At 43.3% G+C, this 19,260-nt stretch overlaps 1 protein-coding gene across 1 annotated transcript in view; it reads right to left on the bottom strand.

The window, feature by feature from the left end:
- SLC13A3 (solute carrier family 13 member 3) overlaps window positions 1-19,260 on the bottom strand; it is a 64,996-nt gene that overhangs the window by 6,659 nt on the left and 39,077 nt on the right. Inside the window, exons 5-12 of the mRNA XM_073607590.1 lie at window positions 17,004-17,189; window positions 16,293-16,418; window positions 15,432-15,527; window positions 13,284-13,388; window positions 10,813-10,910; window positions 4,621-4,733; window positions 2,837-2,998; window positions 2,118-2,255 (exon numbers count right to left, since the gene is read on the bottom strand). Coding sequence (XP_073463691.1) covers window positions 2,118-2,255; window positions 2,837-2,998; window positions 4,621-4,733; window positions 10,813-10,910; window positions 13,284-13,388; window positions 15,432-15,527; window positions 16,293-16,418; window positions 17,004-17,189 — 1,024 coding nt within the window. The remainder of the gene's footprint in view (window positions 1-2,117; window positions 2,256-2,836; window positions 2,999-4,620; window positions 4,734-10,812; window positions 10,911-13,283; window positions 13,389-15,431; window positions 15,528-16,292; window positions 16,419-17,003; window positions 17,190-19,260) is intronic.

Here is a 19,260-nt window from a genome sequence, read left to right as displayed (position 1 = left end):
AAAAATGAGCGCTCTAAATACCTCTTTAGAGCTGTCTTCAGGCCGGTCACGTGACTCGCGGCCGCTTTACAGCTCCGAGACATTGCTTCTGCGGGAGGGACCATGATCTCCCTCTGACCTCAGCCATGGAGATCACGTGACCTCCCACAGAAGAAATGTCACGGAGCTGTAAAGTGGCCACGAGTCACATGACCGGCCTGAAGACAGCTCTAAAGAGGTATTTAGAGCGCTCGTTTTTTACAAAGGACTTGGATAGTGTGGTATACCAGCCTCTAATAAAGGGGCTGGCAGTGACAATTTTAGGGTTTTTATTTTTAATATTGGGGCAGAGACAGACACACAGGGAAGACGCTGACATGCAGGAAGGAGGGGGAGAGAGGACAGCTACGTCTGACGGAGGGTGGCACTTTGACTACGGTGATCAGGGCCGAGTAGCCCTGGTTATCGTGGTCAGTTTAGAGAGGGGCATACAGGAGATTGGCAGATTCAGGGAGGTTTTTTTTACAGTTTAGAGGGGGGCAGATTACACAGCACAAGCACTGTGCTGTGTAATCTGCTTTAAGGGACCAGAATCTGAAATTATTTTGGGGGGGGGGGGGGGTTAACAAACTATTTAACCTGAAGCATCCATTTGGCTCTAGTACCTCCCCGCACACTGTAGTTGGCTCCGCCTCTCTCACTTGCTGGGAGATCATCCAGTGGGGGTGTCGGCACCTGCATCTCCCTTGTCCCAATCCTGCACTCAATGGGAGCCACTCAGGAGATCAGATCTGTGGGAGCCATTGGGAGAAAAGCTGTCATTTGTAAACACCAAAGCCAGGCTTCTGTGTTTACAAGTGATAGTGGTATGCAGGGAGCAGAGGGCTTGAGCCAGAGGTGGTTCCATCTGAAAAAAAAGATATACATATATATATATATATATATATATATATATATATATATATATATATATACACACACACATACATATATATATATAAACATACATATATATATATATATATATATATATATATATATATATATATATATATATATCGTATACATTAAAGCTGACCTGTGACACTAATTGTATGTCTAATACCTGATGGGCTGCTGGGAAAGCTGGTAATCACTGTAGTATTTGGCAATACTATTGTGATATCCGCGATCTTCCAAATCCTGTCTAGAGAGGCTTCCTCTCTGCATACTGACCACAGGGGGGAGCTTGCTTGGCACATTGCCTTGTATTTTTTATTTCAAAGAACACAAGTCCTTGTCTGTGTGGATGAGGTAGAGAGGAGAGGTAGAAACATAGACGTGATCCATCGAGTCTGCCCCAATTTTTTTTTATATGTTTGTGGTTTTGTTTTGTTTTTTGTTTTATTTTATTTTTTTATTTGTTAAGTCTTTTTCTCTGAGTATAGATTTATGCTTGACCCAAGCATGTTTGAATCCACTTACTATTGACTGATTAACTACCTCTGCTGGAAGTCTATTCCAATCTTTAACTACTCTTTCAGTAAAATAATACTTTCTAAGATTTGTTTTGAACTTTCCTCCAGTTAGTTTGAGGTCATCTCCCCGTGTTCTTGATTTTGGCTTCATTTTGAAAATCCTGCCTTCCTGAACCTTATTCACTCCCTTTATGTATTTTAAGGTTTCAGCCATGTCTGCCCTTTCCCTTCTTTCCGCCATACTGTTCATATTAAGTGCCCATAGTCTCATCTCAATTCCTCAAACCTTTGACCGTTTTTGATGAGTGGTGATGTCACGATCTTCACCTCGTCCAATCAAAGAACACCTTGTGTTCATTGAGAAAAATACAAGGTGTTCTATGAATGGCAGCATACTCAGGAGCTGTCCAGGTCGAGGCAGTTGACTGGGCAGCAAGCAACTGGTGGTCTATCGCTCTACTTAATAAGTAGGCTTGCATAATCTTTATAATTAAAGAAAAATTCTGGTTCTCTTTAAACTCATGCCAGAACCCAGGCAGCAAGATGTTCTCCTATACTGATGATCCTCAGAAAAGGTAATAATGTTTATACTGCTCTTTAAATATCAGCGTTGACTTAATAGAAGGAGATATAAGTGACCCATGCAGTCCCATGTTGAAAGGCGTATGTTCTGATACTTGCCATGTCTTTCACCAACAAATGTCCTGTAGAAAACGCTATGGAGTTGGGAGGCGTGGACACAGGAAGCATGAAGGCGTAGGAGCAGCCAACGGTGCCAGGAATCATTAGGTACAGAGGATTCACTTTGAGACGGATGGCCTGGAAGAACAGAGTGTCACCGTTTAGTTCAGGGTTAACTTACAGGGGTAGCACAGCCAAAAATTCAAATGTACAATAAGGTCCCAAGTGGGTACACCGAGGCATAAGATATGGGCTTTGCTCATTAGTAAAGGCGCTTTGTGGTCATGTGACAAATCAAGTTTTTACTAACAAAACTGTGTGTGGGCCTGTGAGGTTTTTTTTTTAACAACAAGGTTGGTCTTTATTTGAGAAGACATCATTTAACAGTTAACATCTACGGGCCTGTGAGGTTTACTTATCATAATGTTTGTACAGTGCTAGATGTCAACCTTTAACTACTAAAATTAGTTACTAAAAATGTATTAATATTATCCCTCAAGCAATAAAATAAATGCAGATCACTACATTAAAGGAAATGTAGAGTGGTTCTTTATTAAAATCAGGACTAAATCAATCAGACAAAGCCAGCCACAAGGAAGGTTGCTACTGCTGTGCTGCTCAAGTGCTCTGGGAATCCTTTATCCTGTATTAGATATTGACGTGCAAAACAAAGATTGTATACTTATATAGTAAAAAGAAAGGCATCACTGAATACTTACCAGTTCTGATAATACCGGGAGGAAGACTATAATGGTTGCGGTGTTACTGGCGAATTCTGTAAAGGAGGCGATGAGTATAGTAATAAGGAGGACGGCCACAGCAGGATGGAGACCCTCTAATGGCTGCAAGCGGCCTCCAATCCAGGTGGATAGACCAGACACCTAGAAGGATAAATCAATTTTCTATTATTCCCATGTACTTTTATAGGGCCAGCAGAACCAAAACTGGCTTTTCAGTAATGAAGAATAAAGACAGTGGAAGAGGTACAAGGTCTTTAAAGAACAGGCGGCACTTCCTCTTAGCATCCCTATTCTACTAGAAGAAGAAATTGAGGTAGGTTTGATAAATAACAGACTGACTTAGTCCTGGAAATGACTATAGATAATCAGCTTACCCAGAGATCCCTTTTAAAGGAGGAGCAGCATTGTCATCCTAGGACGGGACCACAGAACACTTCCCCCTCTCTTTGTCTCCATAGCATAATAGAGGGGTGTCCTGTAGTGCCTCACAGTGCTGGGACAAAGTCATCCAGAGCCCAGGGCGAACATTCCAAATTGCCCCCCCCCCAGATGTATGAGCATTATGTGTCAACAAAAATCCCCTCCCCTCAAAAAATCGACCGCTAATCTGCATGCTTAGCTCTAATCTTCTCATTCAACACATGCCCTCAGCACAATTCCCCCCCCCAAAATAAAATTCCCCCTTCCTACCACAAATATTCTACCCCTCAATTTTCCCCTCTGAGCACAACCCCCCCCCCCTCCACATTTCCCTTCCTAGCACAAACACCCCCATTTATCCCTACTAGCACAAATCCCCCTCCAAAAAGAAATTTCTCCTCCTAAGCACAAATCACCCCCCTCCTCATTATATTATCTTTTCTGGCACAAACCCCCCAAATCCCCCATCCTAGCACACAACTTCATCCCCCATCTCCCCTCTCAACACAGTCCCCCACCCCCCAAATCACCACTCCTAGCACAACTCCCCAAATTTCCCCTCCTAGAACAATTCTTACCTCCTGCTGTCCCGTTCCCCCTCCAAAAAAAAAAATCCCCCTCCCAACACAAATCCCCTTCCCTTGTGGTGTCCAAGAACCTCACATTATACCTCACTGCCCAGGGCAGCTGCCCCTCCTGCCCCCCCCCCTGTCTGGGCTCTGGTCCCGCAGGGGCAAACACTGGTAGGGCTGACAACTGTTTGGGATTTTAGTGCAGTAGAGAAAGCGTTGTCAGCCAACAGGGGGTTAAAATTGGGAAATGTCCATATATTTTTATTTGCCCAGACATAGACTTTAAATATACAATCCCCCATCCTAGCACACATCTTCATCCCCCCTCTCCCCTCTCAACACAGTCCCCCCCCCCAAATCACCACTCCTAGCACAGCGCCCCAAATTTCCCCTCCCAGAACAATTCTTACCTCCTGCTGCCCCCCCCCCCAACACGAATCCCCTTCCCTCAATCTACTTGTGGTGTCCAAGAGCCTCACATTATACCTCACTGCCCAGGGAAGCTGCCCCTCCTACCCCCCCCCCCTTGTCCGGGCTCTGGTCCCACGGGGCAAACACTGGTAGGCCTTACGACTGTTTGGGATTTTAGTGCAGCAGTGAAAGCGTTGTCAGCCAACAGAAGGTTAAAACTGGGAAATGTCCATATATTTTTATTTGCCCAGACATACACTTTAAATCTACAATACTTAAACACCCAAAGCAGTAATTACTTTTTTGATGCAATTTTAATGCAAAGCAAAAAAAAATAAAGAAAAAGCTGCAGACACTCACCTCACACCCCTTGGCCATGGCGAAGCCCCCTCCCAGCAGTAAAATAATATTCCATGGAACAGTGTCTTGGGCTTTCTTCCATGATAACAAAGGTTTATTTTCTGTATTCGGAGCTGAAGGGTAGAAACACAAATCGTCCGTTAAACAATTTTATGATTACCTTGTATTGATATTGAAAGCTGAACTCCGAGCATAAAAATATCTTATTGAAATAATTTCCTCAGTAGCTTTAAAGGATAAAAAAAACACTTCCTGTGCACCAAATGCCTTTCCAAGATATTACTTTGTAAAAGTAGCCGTGACATCATCACTGTGCTGGCCATAGCCTGTGCAGAGCCGTGGGAGGGTCCCAATAGGCTCCACCTCTACAGGCTGCCTCCAGAAAACTACAGGAGGGGGCGGAGACAAAACCAGTTGTCCTGCAACCCCATTAAACCCTCAGTTTTTTAAGCACTTTCTGCAGATGCCTATTTCGGACACTTGTTGTTTACAAGATAAAATCAGTTTTTGTTGCTAGAAAATTAATTAGAACCCCCAAACATTATATATATATATTTTGTTTTGGCAGAGACCCTAGAGAATAAAATGGCGGTTGTTGCAATATTTTATGCTACACTGTATTTGCGCAGAGGTCTTTCAAACGCAATTTTTCTGGGGGGAAAAATACACTTTAAAGACGAACTGCAGTCTGCTCACATAATTTGTAACAAAAACATCTTTGCCATTCTAAAGCTTCCCTCCAACCACTTTGCATATTATTTTATATATAATGTGATTCTGTACTTGCCAAATATGTTGCAGAAACCTCCCCCCACTTACTCTGGCTGCAGCCATTTTAACTGTGGGCAGCTGAAGCTGCTGCCTGTTCACTTCCTGGATTTACACAGACACACAGAGGCACACCTCTAGCTCTTCAGCCCTGCAGTTTTCATTGGCCCTCTTATGATTCACCCCCCCCTCCTTTCCTGGTGTAGTTCAAAGTTCCAAGTTCAAATCCCTCAATAAAACCAACAAAAACAAGCATATGGACTGTTCATTGTCTCCAGGGTAATTGGGAAGTGAATGCTAGGCTGGGCAGGGTGGACCACAACTTTCATCAGCCCCTAGGGGGGTACTGCTACACTGGCAAACTCTGACGGGAGTGAGAGCTGAGCATAATATCATAAGCCTAGGCTAATGACCCGACAAGAAACAGGAAGTGGGCTGTAAGAGCCCTTTCACACTGGGGCGGTTTGCAGGCGCTATTGCGCTAATAATAGCGCCTGCAAACCGACCCAAAAGTGCCGCTGCTTTCATTCCAGTGTGAAAGCCCCGAGGGCTTTCACACTGGAGCGATGCGCTGGCAGGACGGTAAAAAAAGTCCTGCTAGCAGCATCTTTGGAGCGGTGAAGGAGCGGAGTGTATACCACTCCTTCACCGCTCCTGCCCATTGAAATCAAAGGGACGGTGCAGCTATACCGCCGGCAAAGCGCCTCTGCAGAGGCGCTTTGTGGTGGTATTTAACCCTTTCTCGGTCGCTAGCGGGGGGTAAAACCACCCTGCTAGTGGCCGCATACCGACGGTAAAACGCCGCTAATAATAGCGGCGTTTTACCGCCGACGCTGCCCCCGCCCCAGTGTGAAAGGGCTCTAAAAGGTATTTACTGGCAGAAAAAAAAGGTTTTACTATCCAAACTTAAAACAACAACAAGGGCAGAAGATTTAATAGATGGAAAGTTGAAAAAATGACTGAAGGTCCGCTTTAATTAATAAAAAAAGAACTAAACAGTAAAGTTAGCCCAATTTATATGTATAATGTGAAAGATGATGTTACGTTGAGTAAATAGATACCTAACATGTCATGCTTTAAAATTGCACACGCTCGTAAAATGGCGACAAACTACGGTACTTAAAAATCTCCATAGGCGACACTTTAAAAAAATGTAACAGTTACCTGATTGGAGTTACAGAAGAGGTCTTGTGCTAGAATTATTGCTCTTGCTCTAACGATCGTGTCGATTACGCACATGTGTGGTTTCAACTGTGGATGAGCCTGATGTTCGACTCAAACATCGGGTGTTCGACCGGTCGCCGAATTTAGAACATTATGGGGCGTTCGTGGGAAATTTGAGCGCCTACGGAACGCCCCATAATGAACGGCAAGACCGTCAATGCACTGCGAGATCGCAGTGCATTGACAGCTGCTAATTGGCCAAAGTATGCACCTGACCTGCATGCTTTGGCCAATCACACCGCGCTCTGCTGTGAGAGCCATGATTGGCCAAAGGCAGTGTGAGGCTGAATCCATGCCCCACACTATGTTAGGCTGCGTATATAGCGGCCGTACATAGTTTTATGAATGAGAGCATCAAAGTGACATTTGTAAAGGAAAAAATGTCATTTAAAACTGCTCGTGGCTGTAATGTATTGCCATAAAAATTATTGAAAAAAAACGGCATGGTAAAAAACTGGTAATGGACTGAGGGGGAACCCATGCTTTTAATTTCAATGATTTTTTTATGTATATTGCCGGGACCCGACAATATATTACAGCCACAAACAGTTTTGAATGACATTTTTTCCTTTGCAAATGACATTTTCCTGTGGTGCTGTTCTAAATGCGTTACTTTACAGGCAGACTAAGGAGACCCCCCAGGCACGATATTTAAAGGAATATTTCATTTTTATTTCACTTTAAGCATTATTAAAATCACTGTTCCTGAAAAAATTGCTGTTTTTAAAACTTTCTTTTGCATTGATACATGCCCCCTGGGGCAGGACCCAGGTCCCCAAACACTTTTTATGAAAATAACTTGCATATAAGCCTTTAAAATGAGCACTTTTGATTTTTCATGTTCATGTCCCATAGACTTTAATGGTGTTCACACAAATTTTTGGCCCTGTTTGCATGTTCTGGTGCGAACCGAACAGGGGGGGGATTGTTTGGCTCATCCCTACTTTGAACACTGTTTATATTTGCAGGCGCAACTTACAGAATCTCACAAAAGTGAGTACACTCTTCACTTTTTTGTAAATATTTTATTATATCTTTTTCATGTGACAACACTGAAGAAATGACACTTTACTACAATGTAAAGTAGTGAGTGTACAGCTTGTATATGGCCCCTTTCACACACACACGTCCGTTTTGACGGACTCCGCTTGCTCGTCAGGGATCGCTCCGTTGATCCCTGCTAAGTGGGCGGATGATAGGTCCGCCTCTGTTCACTGTGCAGGGACGGACCTGTCAGAGCTCCGCACTCCTCTATGGGGGATCGGATGAAAACCGACCGCCTGTCCATTTTCATCCGATCCGCCAGACGGATGGAAAAAAGGGTTTCCATCCGTCTGGATTCAGCGGATCAGGGCAGATCGGATGTCAGTGGACATGTCACCGCTGACATCCGTTGCTCCATAGACCTGCATGGACAGTCCGTTCAGGTCCGTCTAAAAAACTGACAGGTGGACCTGAACGGTCCGCATGTGTGAAAGGGGCCTTACAGTGTAAATTTGCTGTCCCCTCAAAATAACTAAACACACAGCCATTAATGTCTAAACCGTTGGCAACAAAAGTGAGTACACCACTAAGTGAAAATGCCCAAATTGTGCCCAAAGTATCAATATTTAGGGTTTAAATCTGGAGACATGCTTGGCCAGTCCATCAACTTTGCCCTCATCTTCTTTAGCAAGGCAGTGGTCATCTTGGAGGTGTGTTTGGGGTCGTTACCATGTTGGTATACTGCCCTGTGTACCAGTCTCCGAAGGGAGGGGATCATGCTCAGCTTCAGTATATCACAGTACATGTTGACATTCATGGTTCCCTCAATGAACTGTAGCTCCCCAGTGCCGGCAGCACTCATGCAGCCCCAGACCATGACATTCCCACCACCATGCTTGACTGTAGGCAAGACACACTTGTCTTTGTACTCTTCACCTGGTTGCCGCCACACACGCTTGACACCATCTGAACCAAATAAGTTTATCTTGGTCTCATCAGACCACAGGAAATGGTTCCAGTAATCCATGTCCTTAGTCTGCTTGTCTTCAGCAAACTGTTTGCAGCCTTTCTTGTGCATCATCTTTAGAAGAGGCTTCCTTCTGGGACGACAGCCATGCAGACCAATTTGATGCAGTGTGCGGCGTATGGTCTGAGCACTGACAGGCTAACATCCTCACTGCTTCAATCTCTGCAGCAATGCTGGCAGCACTCATATGTCTATATTTACCAAAGACAACCTCTGGATAACTTCTTTGGTCGACCATGGTGAGGCCTGTTCTGAGTGGAACCTGTCCTGTTAAACTGCTGTATGGTCTTGGCCACCGTGCTGCAGCTCAGTTTCAGGGTCTTGGCAATCTTCTTATAGCCTAGGCCATCTTTATGTAGAGCAACAATTCTTTTTTTCAGATCCTCAGAGAGTTCTTTGCCATGAGGTGCCATGTTGAAATTCCAGTGACCAGTATGAGAGAGTGAGAGCGATAACACCAAATTTAACACACCTGCTCCCCATTCACACCTGAGACCTTGTAACACTAATCACATAACACCGGGGAGGGAAAATGGCTAATATGCCCAATTTGGACATTTTCACTTAGGGGTGTACTCACTTTTGTTTCCAGCGGTTTAGACATTAATGGCTGTGTGCTGAGTTATTTTGAGGGAACAGCAAATTGACACTGTTATACAAGCTGTACACTCACTACTTTACATTGTAGCAAAGTGTCATTTATTCAGTGTTTTCACATGAAAAGATATAATAAAATATTTACAAAAATCTGAGGGGTGTACTCACTTTTGTGAAATACTGTACGTATTTGCTTTGGTGCACGAGCACGGAGGGATGGGGCGCTTTAAATTATTATTTTTTTTCTTTTTTCTAAAAGACCCCAAACCCTTCCTCCACACTTGAAGGTATTCAACACGCCAAGATCGGCGTTTTTTTAATACTGTAGATTTTTTAAAACTGGCGCCCTTGGCTGCCGAGTAAACCAAAAGTGACTTTGTGACATCGCTTCCCGGTTACTACATTGGAGACCCGATCAAAGCCGATTCTGGCTTTGCTCGGGTCTCCAGACAGACAGCGGACGTGCTGGCTGGTGGCTCGGGCCTCTCGGTGGACGGGAGAGTCCGCGTGAGCCGCAAAAGTTGGCGGGGGGGACGCCCCTCCCACTGCTTGTAATAACAGCCAAGCCGCTGCCTAGCTGCGTCATTTGTTATTACAAGAAAGCCGACCGTCGGCTCTAAAAAAGTTACCGGGGTGATGCCCACAACTGCAGGCATCACTCCAGTACAACAATTTCAGCAAAATGATGTACAGCTACGTGATTTGGCGGCAAGTGGTTAATCATTGCCTATGCTCCAGTTTAAGCTGGTGCCATGATCACTGCCCTACGTTTTCCTGTTTGAGGGTGGCTCCTTTCTCATCCTATGGAGCCACCCTTGTATGCAGAGACTAGAGATGTGTCTCCCTACACTGTGTGCATCAATAGAAACACACAGCCCCAAAGCTTAGGATGGCAAGACACCCCCTGTTCATCCCTCCTCTTCTCCCCCCCCCCTTCTTCAAACTAACAGACTGGCCCCAGACTGCACTGTCCACTGTTAACGCTTTCCTGTGAAGACCGGAAGTTGGGGGAAGCAGCCCTGAGAGCAGGAGCCAGCAGCATTGAAAGCTGTAAACTGCAAGTGCTGGCGAACTTTTAACAAAAAGTTTACTGAGGAATGTTTATTTTATTGTGCTCAATGTGCTACGCTAAAAAACAGTGAGGCTTTAATACTGCTTCAACACCACTGTCAGTTTTTTTGGCTGTCTGTGTCCCATTGCAGAAATTTTCCTTCACTTCCTGTCTTAAAGACACAACAGGAAGCGAGAAGAAATCTCTCTGACGTGAAGGAAATCCTCTCTTAGCTAGTTGTCAATGGAACATGTGTTACGGTTGAAAATGTTATTTTGATTCCTGTTCTGGTGACAACTCTTCATCTCTCAGGACAAATAGAGGGAGTGAATCCCCAAGGGGGGACACGTAACTTGCCCATGGTTCTAACCCTTCCCTACTCCATCCACTAAACTAAGTCCCACCCTCCCTGTCAATCATCCCCTTCTTCCTCCATAAGAAACTAAAAAAAATGGGATTAGATGCATTTTAATAAGAAACTAAAATGAAGCATGTAGTGAAGGAGGCATGTAGACACCTTGATCATTAATACGTAGCTCACCTTTCATATCAAACCACCACGTCAGGGAGGGCCTTTCAGAGGGAAAGAAAAATAAAATGATGGATATGGTAATCCCAGTCACTGCATCCGAGGTGAAGCTGCCAAACAACCGCAGAGAATTAATGATATTATAGTATTAGGGAGCATTAGACCAAGAAGATTAAAATTCTTAACAACAATCCTGCTGTGACTGCTATCAATGAAAGCTTGAATATGATCTATCCATACATAGCAATAGCTGGGAAGATAATGTGGTGTGAAGTATGTCAGCTTTATACTGTATGATCCAATAATGAAGCATCTATTGGAGAGCTATGACCCCATCATTTAGCAGCAGATGAGTACAACCCCAGATTTTAGAAGTGATATCATTTCACTGAAGACCTATGCCACCATTATTTAGTAGAAAATGACTAGAACCCGCAACTCTGAAAGGGATATTCTTCCTTTGGAGACCTACGACCCCATCATTTAGCAGCAGATGAGTAGAACCCAAAATTCGGGAAGAGATATCCTTCCATTGGAGGGCTATGACCCCATCATTTAGCAGCAGATGAGTAGAACCCCAGATTTTAGAAGTGATATCATTTCATTGAAGACCTATGCCACCATCATTTAGTAGAAAATGACTAGAACCCACAACTCTGAAAGGGATATCTTTCCTTTGGAGACCTCCTACCCCATCATTTAGCAGCAGATGAGTAGAACCCAAAATTCTGGAAGGGATATCCTTCCATTGGAGCGCTATGACCCCTTAATTTAGCGGCAGATGAGTAGAACCCCAGATTCTAGAAATTATATAATTTTGCTGAAGACCTATGACCCCTCAATCTATCAGAAAATGACTAGAACCCACATCTCTGAAAGTGGTATCCTTCCTTATTTATAATTTTTTTGTTTTTCTCACACACACGTTTTTTCACTTTTCATTTTTTCACTTTTTCACTTTCTTTTCACTGTTTTTACACATATTTTTCTCATTTTCACACATTTTTTTCAGAACACCACACTTACAATCATCCCCACACATGTGGAATGTGTTGCAGCAATCGGGCATGCTATGTGGAGGTTTTCTTGGCTGGGGTGGGGTTCCTGGCCTCAGCTCCGGAACAGACAAACATTTGGGGTCCCAAATATAGATCTTTCCCCATGAGGTCTTTTCTCCCTCTAAAGGGGTAGAATATATTTGCTAACATTACATATTTATTTATATTTACAGTTTACTTCTGTACCCAACTCCCGATGAATGGCATGTAGCCATGAAACGCGTCGAGTTTTCATGGGGTGCTTAGACAAGTCTGGCTTATTACCTACTTACTGGCCCATATATACTTTTTTTATACATCCAAAATTCATTAAGTACTATGTAATTATCAATGTGTATGTGTACCTATCTTATAGCAGCTCTTTTGCATATGATTTACCAACGCCTGTCAATATGAAACCCCTTATAGTACATTTATTAACATTTGCTATCTTTTATGTTTTTGTGTTGCCAAGCTAATGTATATGTATCCATTATGTTTATGCCATTGTGCATGTATATATATGAAAATACTTTTATACTATTGTTACAAATAAAAAATTATTATTATATACTCTACCTCCACAAGTCAATTGCCTCATTTAAAAGCCCACACTCCCTTTTTATGTCCTTTGGAGACCAATGACCCCATCATTTAGCAAAAAAACACAAGAACCCAAAATTCTAAAAGGGATATCCTTCCATTGGAGAGCTATGACCCCTTAATTTGGCAGCAGATGAGTAGAACCCCAGATTCTAGAAGTGATATAATTTCATGTAAGACCTATAACCCTTTTATTTAGCAGAAAATGATTAGAACCCAAAATTATGGAAGGGTTATACTTCCATTGACGTCCTAGGACCCCATCATTTAGCAGAAAATTACTAGAACCCAAAACTCCGAAAGGGATATCCTTCCTTTGGAGTCCCATGATCCCATCATTTAGCAGCAGATGGCTAGAACCCAAAATTATGGAAAGGATATCCTTACATTGGAGACCTACTACCCTTTCATTTAGCAGCAGATGAGTATAACCCAAAATTCTGGAAGGTATATCCTTTTATTTGAGAGCTATGACCACTTCATTTAGCAGCAGATGAGTAGAACCCTAGGTCCTAGAAGTGATATAATTTCATGGAACACCTATGACCCCATCATTTATCAGAAAATGACTAGAACCCAAAACTCTGAAAGGGATACCCTTATTTTGGAGATCTATGACCCCACCATTTAGCAAAGAAAGACAGAACCCAAAATTCTAAAAGGGGATATCCTTCCATTGGAGAGCTATGATTCTATCATTTAGCAGCAGATGACAAGAACCCAAAATTCTTGAAAGTGATGTCCTTACATTGTAGACCTATTACCTCATCATTTAGCAGCAGACGAGTAAAACCCAAAATGTGGAATTTCTAGGATATGGGTAAGGACACAGCGATGACTTACCCAGGGGTGAAGGCTGATGCCCATCCAGGGATGAACTTGGGATCTCTGGTGAACAACAGAATGGCGAAGAGGCAGAAGAAGAAGAAGACAGCTTTCTCTGCAAAACTAAGACATGAAATATGGATGAGAAATTCCTAGTGTCCCTGTACAACCTCCCAGGACATGAAGCTTTCATTAAACAGACAGGCACCATCATTACACCCCAGAAGACTTGTACCTTTGATGTCTCAGCCTTGAGAGGTAATTAGAAAAAATTGCTTTAGTGTGTACCAGACAAAGGTCAAAATCAAAGAGAGACCTCTTGAGGTCAGGACTCCGTGCAGGCCAGTCAAGTTCCTCCATCCCAAACTCGCGCATCCATGTCTTTATGGACCTTGCTTTGTGCACTGGTGCGCCGTCATGTTGGAACAGGAAGGGGCCATCCCCTAAAGTTGGGAGCATTAAACTGTCCAAAATGTCTTGGTATGCTGATGCCTTAAGAGTTTCCTTCACCGCAACTAAGGGGCCGAGCACAACCCCTGAAAAACAACCCCACACCAATGTGTTGCATTCTGGTTCTGCCAGCGTCATCCTGCTCCTGGCTGCCCACGACACTGCGCTCTTCTTCACGCTCCAACCGCTTCAGAAAAGACTTTCTCCTGCACAAAGGGACTCCTGTCACAATCCACCTGGCGGTACCAGCAGCTCCCGCAGCCCGCTTTAACTGGTGTTCCGGACCTACACTCATTGATGTGCCTGTCTTTACCTATCTATTGTAAGTAGCCCTATTGTGGGGTCTAATAAAATACACTGTCTTACTGCAATTAGAGGCGCTTCTCTGCTTTTGTTTTTGTTTGTGTACACTCCTAAACCTTGTGGACAGCCTTCCCAGAAGAGTGGAAACTGTTATGACTGCAAAGCATAGGCCAACCTTATACTGAACCCTACAGACTAAGACTGGGATGCCATTAAAGTTCATGTGCATGCAGTGGCGTAGCGTGGGTGGGGGTGGCCATGGCCCTAGGTGCAACATTTAGGGCAGCGTCCTAGTGTGTGTCACACCTGCCTCTGTCCTCCTAATTTCTATTTCCTGTGTCCCTGCGCTCCCTGAGACTGAACATGGCTGCCAGCACCCTGCGATTGGGCGAATAGGGTCATGAGCAGCGGTGGGCCTGGCCTGTCTGCGATCGCGGGTGGTTGCTCCTGGAGTCCTGCCCCTGAAAAACAACCCCACACCATAATCTCCCCTCCACCAAATGATTTGGACCAGTGCACAAAGCAAGGTCCATAAAGACATGGATGAGTGAGTTTGGGGTGGAGGAACTTGGCTGGCCTGCACAGAGACCTGACCTCAACCCCATAGAACACCTTTGGAATGAATTAGAGCAGAGGCTGCGAGCCAGGCCTTCTCGTCCAACATCAGTGCCTGACCTCAAAAACACGCTTCTGGAAGAATGGTCAAACATTCCCATAGACACACTCCTAAACCTTGTGGACAGCCTTCCCAGAAGAGTTGAAGCTGTTATAGCTGCAAAGGGTGGGCCAACTCAATATTGAACCCTACAGACTAATGCTCCATACACACGGTCGGATTTTCCGATGGAAAATGTCCGATCGGAGCGTGTTGTCGGAAATTCCGACCGTGTGTGGGCTCCATCGGACATTTTCCATCGGATTTTCCGACACACAAAGTTGGAGAGCAGGAGATAACATTTTCCGACAACAAAATCCGTTGTCGGAAATTCCTATCGTGTGTACACAAATCCGACGGACAAAGTGCCACGCATGCTCAGAATAAATAAAGAGATGAAAGCTATTGGCCACTGCCCCGTTTATAGTCCCGACGTACGTGTTTTACGTCACCGCGTATAGAACGATCGGATTTTCCGACAACTTTGTGTGACCGTGTGTATGCAAGACAAGTTTGAGCCAACATCCGTCGGAAAAAATCCTAGGATTTTGTTGTCGGAATGTCCGAACAAAGTCCGACCGTGTGTACGGGGCATAAGACTGGGATGCCATTAAAGTTAACGAGTGTGTAAAGGCAGGTGTCCCAATACTTTTGACAATATAGTGCATGTTCAAAAAATTGGTCTTATGTGGCAGACAGCGGGATCTGGGAAAAGCCACTTGGGATAGGAAAATAAATGCTTAGAACACTTTACTCACATTGTGGGGCCCAGCTTTCTGTAATCCTCGGTTATCACTTCTTTGGCTTTTGCCTCTGCGTCCACCCGAATCTCTGACTTATTTTTCTTTTTGCAGCTGATATAACCGTATGAAAAACATTGTGTGAGTCAGAATAATCAAACATATTTACAACCAGTAAGGCATTACTTTATAACTTGCCACAGAGAGCCAGTACAGGAAATACAGGCACAAACTCTTTTGTACAGTTTATATGCATTGAAATATGTATGTTTGAAATTGCCCTGAAAATACATAGGGGTGTAGTTATAAAAAAAAATTGCATAGCTATTCATCCATGTGAGTGTGAATGGATGAGGATTATTCTCCTATTTCCTCTACAGGTTGAATGAAATACATTCATCAAGAATAAAGGGGTTTGGGAAAATACTACTGGATGAAGCTGAGGGTCATTATTATTTTCTATTTTTTAAAAATGCACCCCAGAGTGTATTGGGGTGACATAATGAAAATTCAGGAAAATCTGCACTGAATATCGTCAATGACTATATTGTATGGTCTGGTCACATGACATCATGGATCCTCTTCCTCCTCTGGTGATGGGTGAGTGCTGAAGGTACAATTTAATGGCACAGCAACTGTCTCTCCAGCATTCTTCTGTGAGTCAAAGGTGGCCTGAAGACATGCCCCCAGTAGGTGGCTCAGTGATACCCTGGGCCCACAGAAAGTGAATAAAATTGAAGTAGGACCAGTGCTGGACCATGGAAGATAAGGAATGGGGCAGCTCTAGAACATGGAGGGGATTAGGCTTAAAAACAGGAGTTGGGCTTTGGGGTTTCGTCATCTTTTTTAAAATTGCTAATGTGTCAGTAGGTGCAATACCTGAGGCTGATCGCTCCATGTAGAAGTGAGATCCATAACCAACCAATTACAAGAAATATGATCATCAGCGGGAAAGCAAAGACAAACCAGGAGCCAAAGTTCACCACGTCACAGCCTGGGAAGAAGCTGCATAGAACATAGACATGTAGATCAGGTTGTATATAGACAGTACTGAAGGGATTTTACAAAACAAAATGTAAATTATATATAAAGTCACTTGGGATTCAGGGTCTCAATCAACTATATATGCTGCTATATGCAAAAATGTGTGAGCCTTACATAGGTTGGTCCTTGAGTAGTGTGGGTGAGTGGGGCTTACTACGGGAGGTGGGACTTAATGAGCAATTTTGGGTGGAAAGTATAACCAATCAATGAGCTACAAATGTTATCCAAGAACATTCTCTTGGTTTATCTGATCCATTTCAACCAGAGTACACACAACATTTCACAGGGTCACTGGGAGTGTACTTCCTGAAGCCTGTGCTGTGTAATCTTCTATCTCTAAATCATATCTCTGCTCTTAAAGCTTACACCTGAGTGCATCACAAACAGGGAATCCCAGGTCACCAGGAACTAACTAATAATTGTTGCCTTCAAGACAAGTCAGAGCTGGCATGTCATTATCACTACATGTGGAATAACTGAGTCACACAAAGCACACATGTTTTCTCTGTCTCACTGATGGCCATTCAAGCGTAATAGAACAATCACCTCTTCAGCTGTCCCAGAAGGATGAGGTTGGGTGCTGTCCCAGTTAAGGTGGCGGTTCCTCCAATACTGGCGGAATATGGAATGGATATAAGGAATGCCTTCCAAATTCTGTTCTGGTATGCCCGTTCTTTCTCCATGTCTTTGTGCATATCATTCGATATCTCCACTTTTTCGGCCAGCTCTTTTCTGTAAAGGGTTAAAGTGGAACTTATTTATTATCATAAAAGCAGTAAAATATCACCTTGCACATTTTTTTTCGCCACAATAAAGTGAATCTATTGTTTTCCATGGGCAAAGCACAGATTCACTTTATGCCTAGTAGTACAAAGGAACAAAGTTGGGTGAGAAGTTACATTGTCCACCATTGGAATATGGAATTGGAGTGTTTGGGGCTTTTTTGAATGTTCTTATCAACCTTCAAGAAATAAAAGGTCATGGATTTAAAAGCCAGACCCAAAAGAAAGTGACCCAACTATTGTACGAAGCAAAAAAATAGTGTTCAATTTGAGTTGCAAATCTGTGAGGGGGGGGGGGGGGTGCAACTCGGTTCTTGGTTCACTAGAGCATCCAGGAGCTGACATATGACCTCTATAATAGCCTCATCATCCGAAATCTAATACTCACCAGTCTCTTTTTTGGGTCACTACCCTGGGGAAATGTTCCTTTCCCCAACATTAAATTCCAGAGTTCATTAGTTGAATTAAAAAAACATAAACTGTCAGGACCTGGATCACCTGCTGGTAGAACTGTGCTTCCCAGAACAGAAGGTTGTAGTTCAGGTATCCACCAGCGGGTGTCTACCAGCAGCCAGCATCAGGTGGAAACTGATTACTGGGATCTGCTGGCTGCTGGTAGACACCCTCTGGTGCACACTGGGCCTGCAACCTTCCACTTTGGGAAGCACATTTCCACCCGCAGGTGATTCAGATCCTGACAAACACACCTAAATGCATGCATACCATTCTATACATTGTGACTACAAAAAATATACCCTTGCACCTATATGTACCTATAGCCTGCCACCCCTAGACCCTAGACACTAGCCCAAAGGGGCCTTATGGCAAGCACACCCTGCGTAAACATATAGTATTTTAGATTGGATGCTATGGAGAATTGCGCCATCATCACTGCTATTTAGCACTGCCTTCTTACAGGGAAACTAAAATGCTTTTGGGACAGTTTTATTTTATTTATATTTATTTTAAAACTTTATATAAACTATATTATAATTGTATAATATAGCATGCACCTACAACACAAAGCACTATGGGTTTTCTATAGACAGAACACAGTAGAAGCTGTTTCCTTTTAGACTGTCACTTGCAAATTGAATCTGTGATTGACCTCATCTGAACAAAGACAGAAAGTGGGGGAGTCGCACATCTGCCTCATTACCCTGTGTGTATAAATTTGAACTTAACGCCTTCCCGCCAAAGTAACACATATATGCGGCCTCATGAAAGTGGGCTTTTTTTCCGTAGGGTCACATATATCCGTAACTCCCTTTGTGCTGAGAGCGCGCCTCACAGCATGCACCCGGCACAGATACCGTCTCACAGAGAGCCCCGGGCCCCGTACTAACGATCGAACCCGGAATTCCCGATTCCGGGTCAGCTAATCAATGTGGTAGCCTCTGATTGGCTACCACAGTGATCAGTCACTGTGACGCCCGCCACTCTGTTTCTCTCTCTGTGAAGGGAGAGGAAAGATCAAATGTATCTTTCTCTTTCCTTGCAGAGAGGGAAAAAAAGTGTGCATGTAAAAAAAAAATAATAATAATAATAAAAAAAAGTAAAATAAAAAATAAAGAAAAAATACCTAGATCAATGTTTAATCTAGGTTAGTTTTTTGGTTAAAGGTCAGGGCCAGTATATTTTGGGCAGGATCATTTTTTTTTTAAAATTAGTATCAGTTAGTGTCAGTGTGTTTTAGGTAGGACAAAAAGAAAAAAAAAAAAAAAAAAAAAAGCAAAATGCGCACTATTGCTTCTGGGCTGTACTACGGGTACAAACAACAGCTAACATACACATATGTTGTATCACTTAGATTGCCAAGAGCAGGAGAATTTATTTTGGGTTGTCCTTTGTTGATAGATTATGGTAGTAAATAGAAATATACAGCTAAATGAATAAAACTTTTATTTATTTTATTTTTTACTATTTTGGGACAGTTTTCCTTTGATAATAAAAAAAAATCAGGAGATATCCATAACCATTTTGTCCTGGAAAAACAAGGTATAATCCACCTGATTACACAA

Source organism: Aquarana catesbeiana, linkage group LG12 (genome assembly GCF_042186555.1).
Source record: "Aquarana catesbeiana isolate 2022-GZ linkage group LG12, ASM4218655v1, whole genome shotgun sequence".
Taxonomy (NCBI): Eukaryota; Metazoa; Chordata; class Amphibia; order Anura; family Ranidae; genus Aquarana; species Aquarana catesbeiana.
Note: the sequence above shows the minus strand (reverse complement) of the source record. Positions and strands in the feature narration are given on the sequence as shown.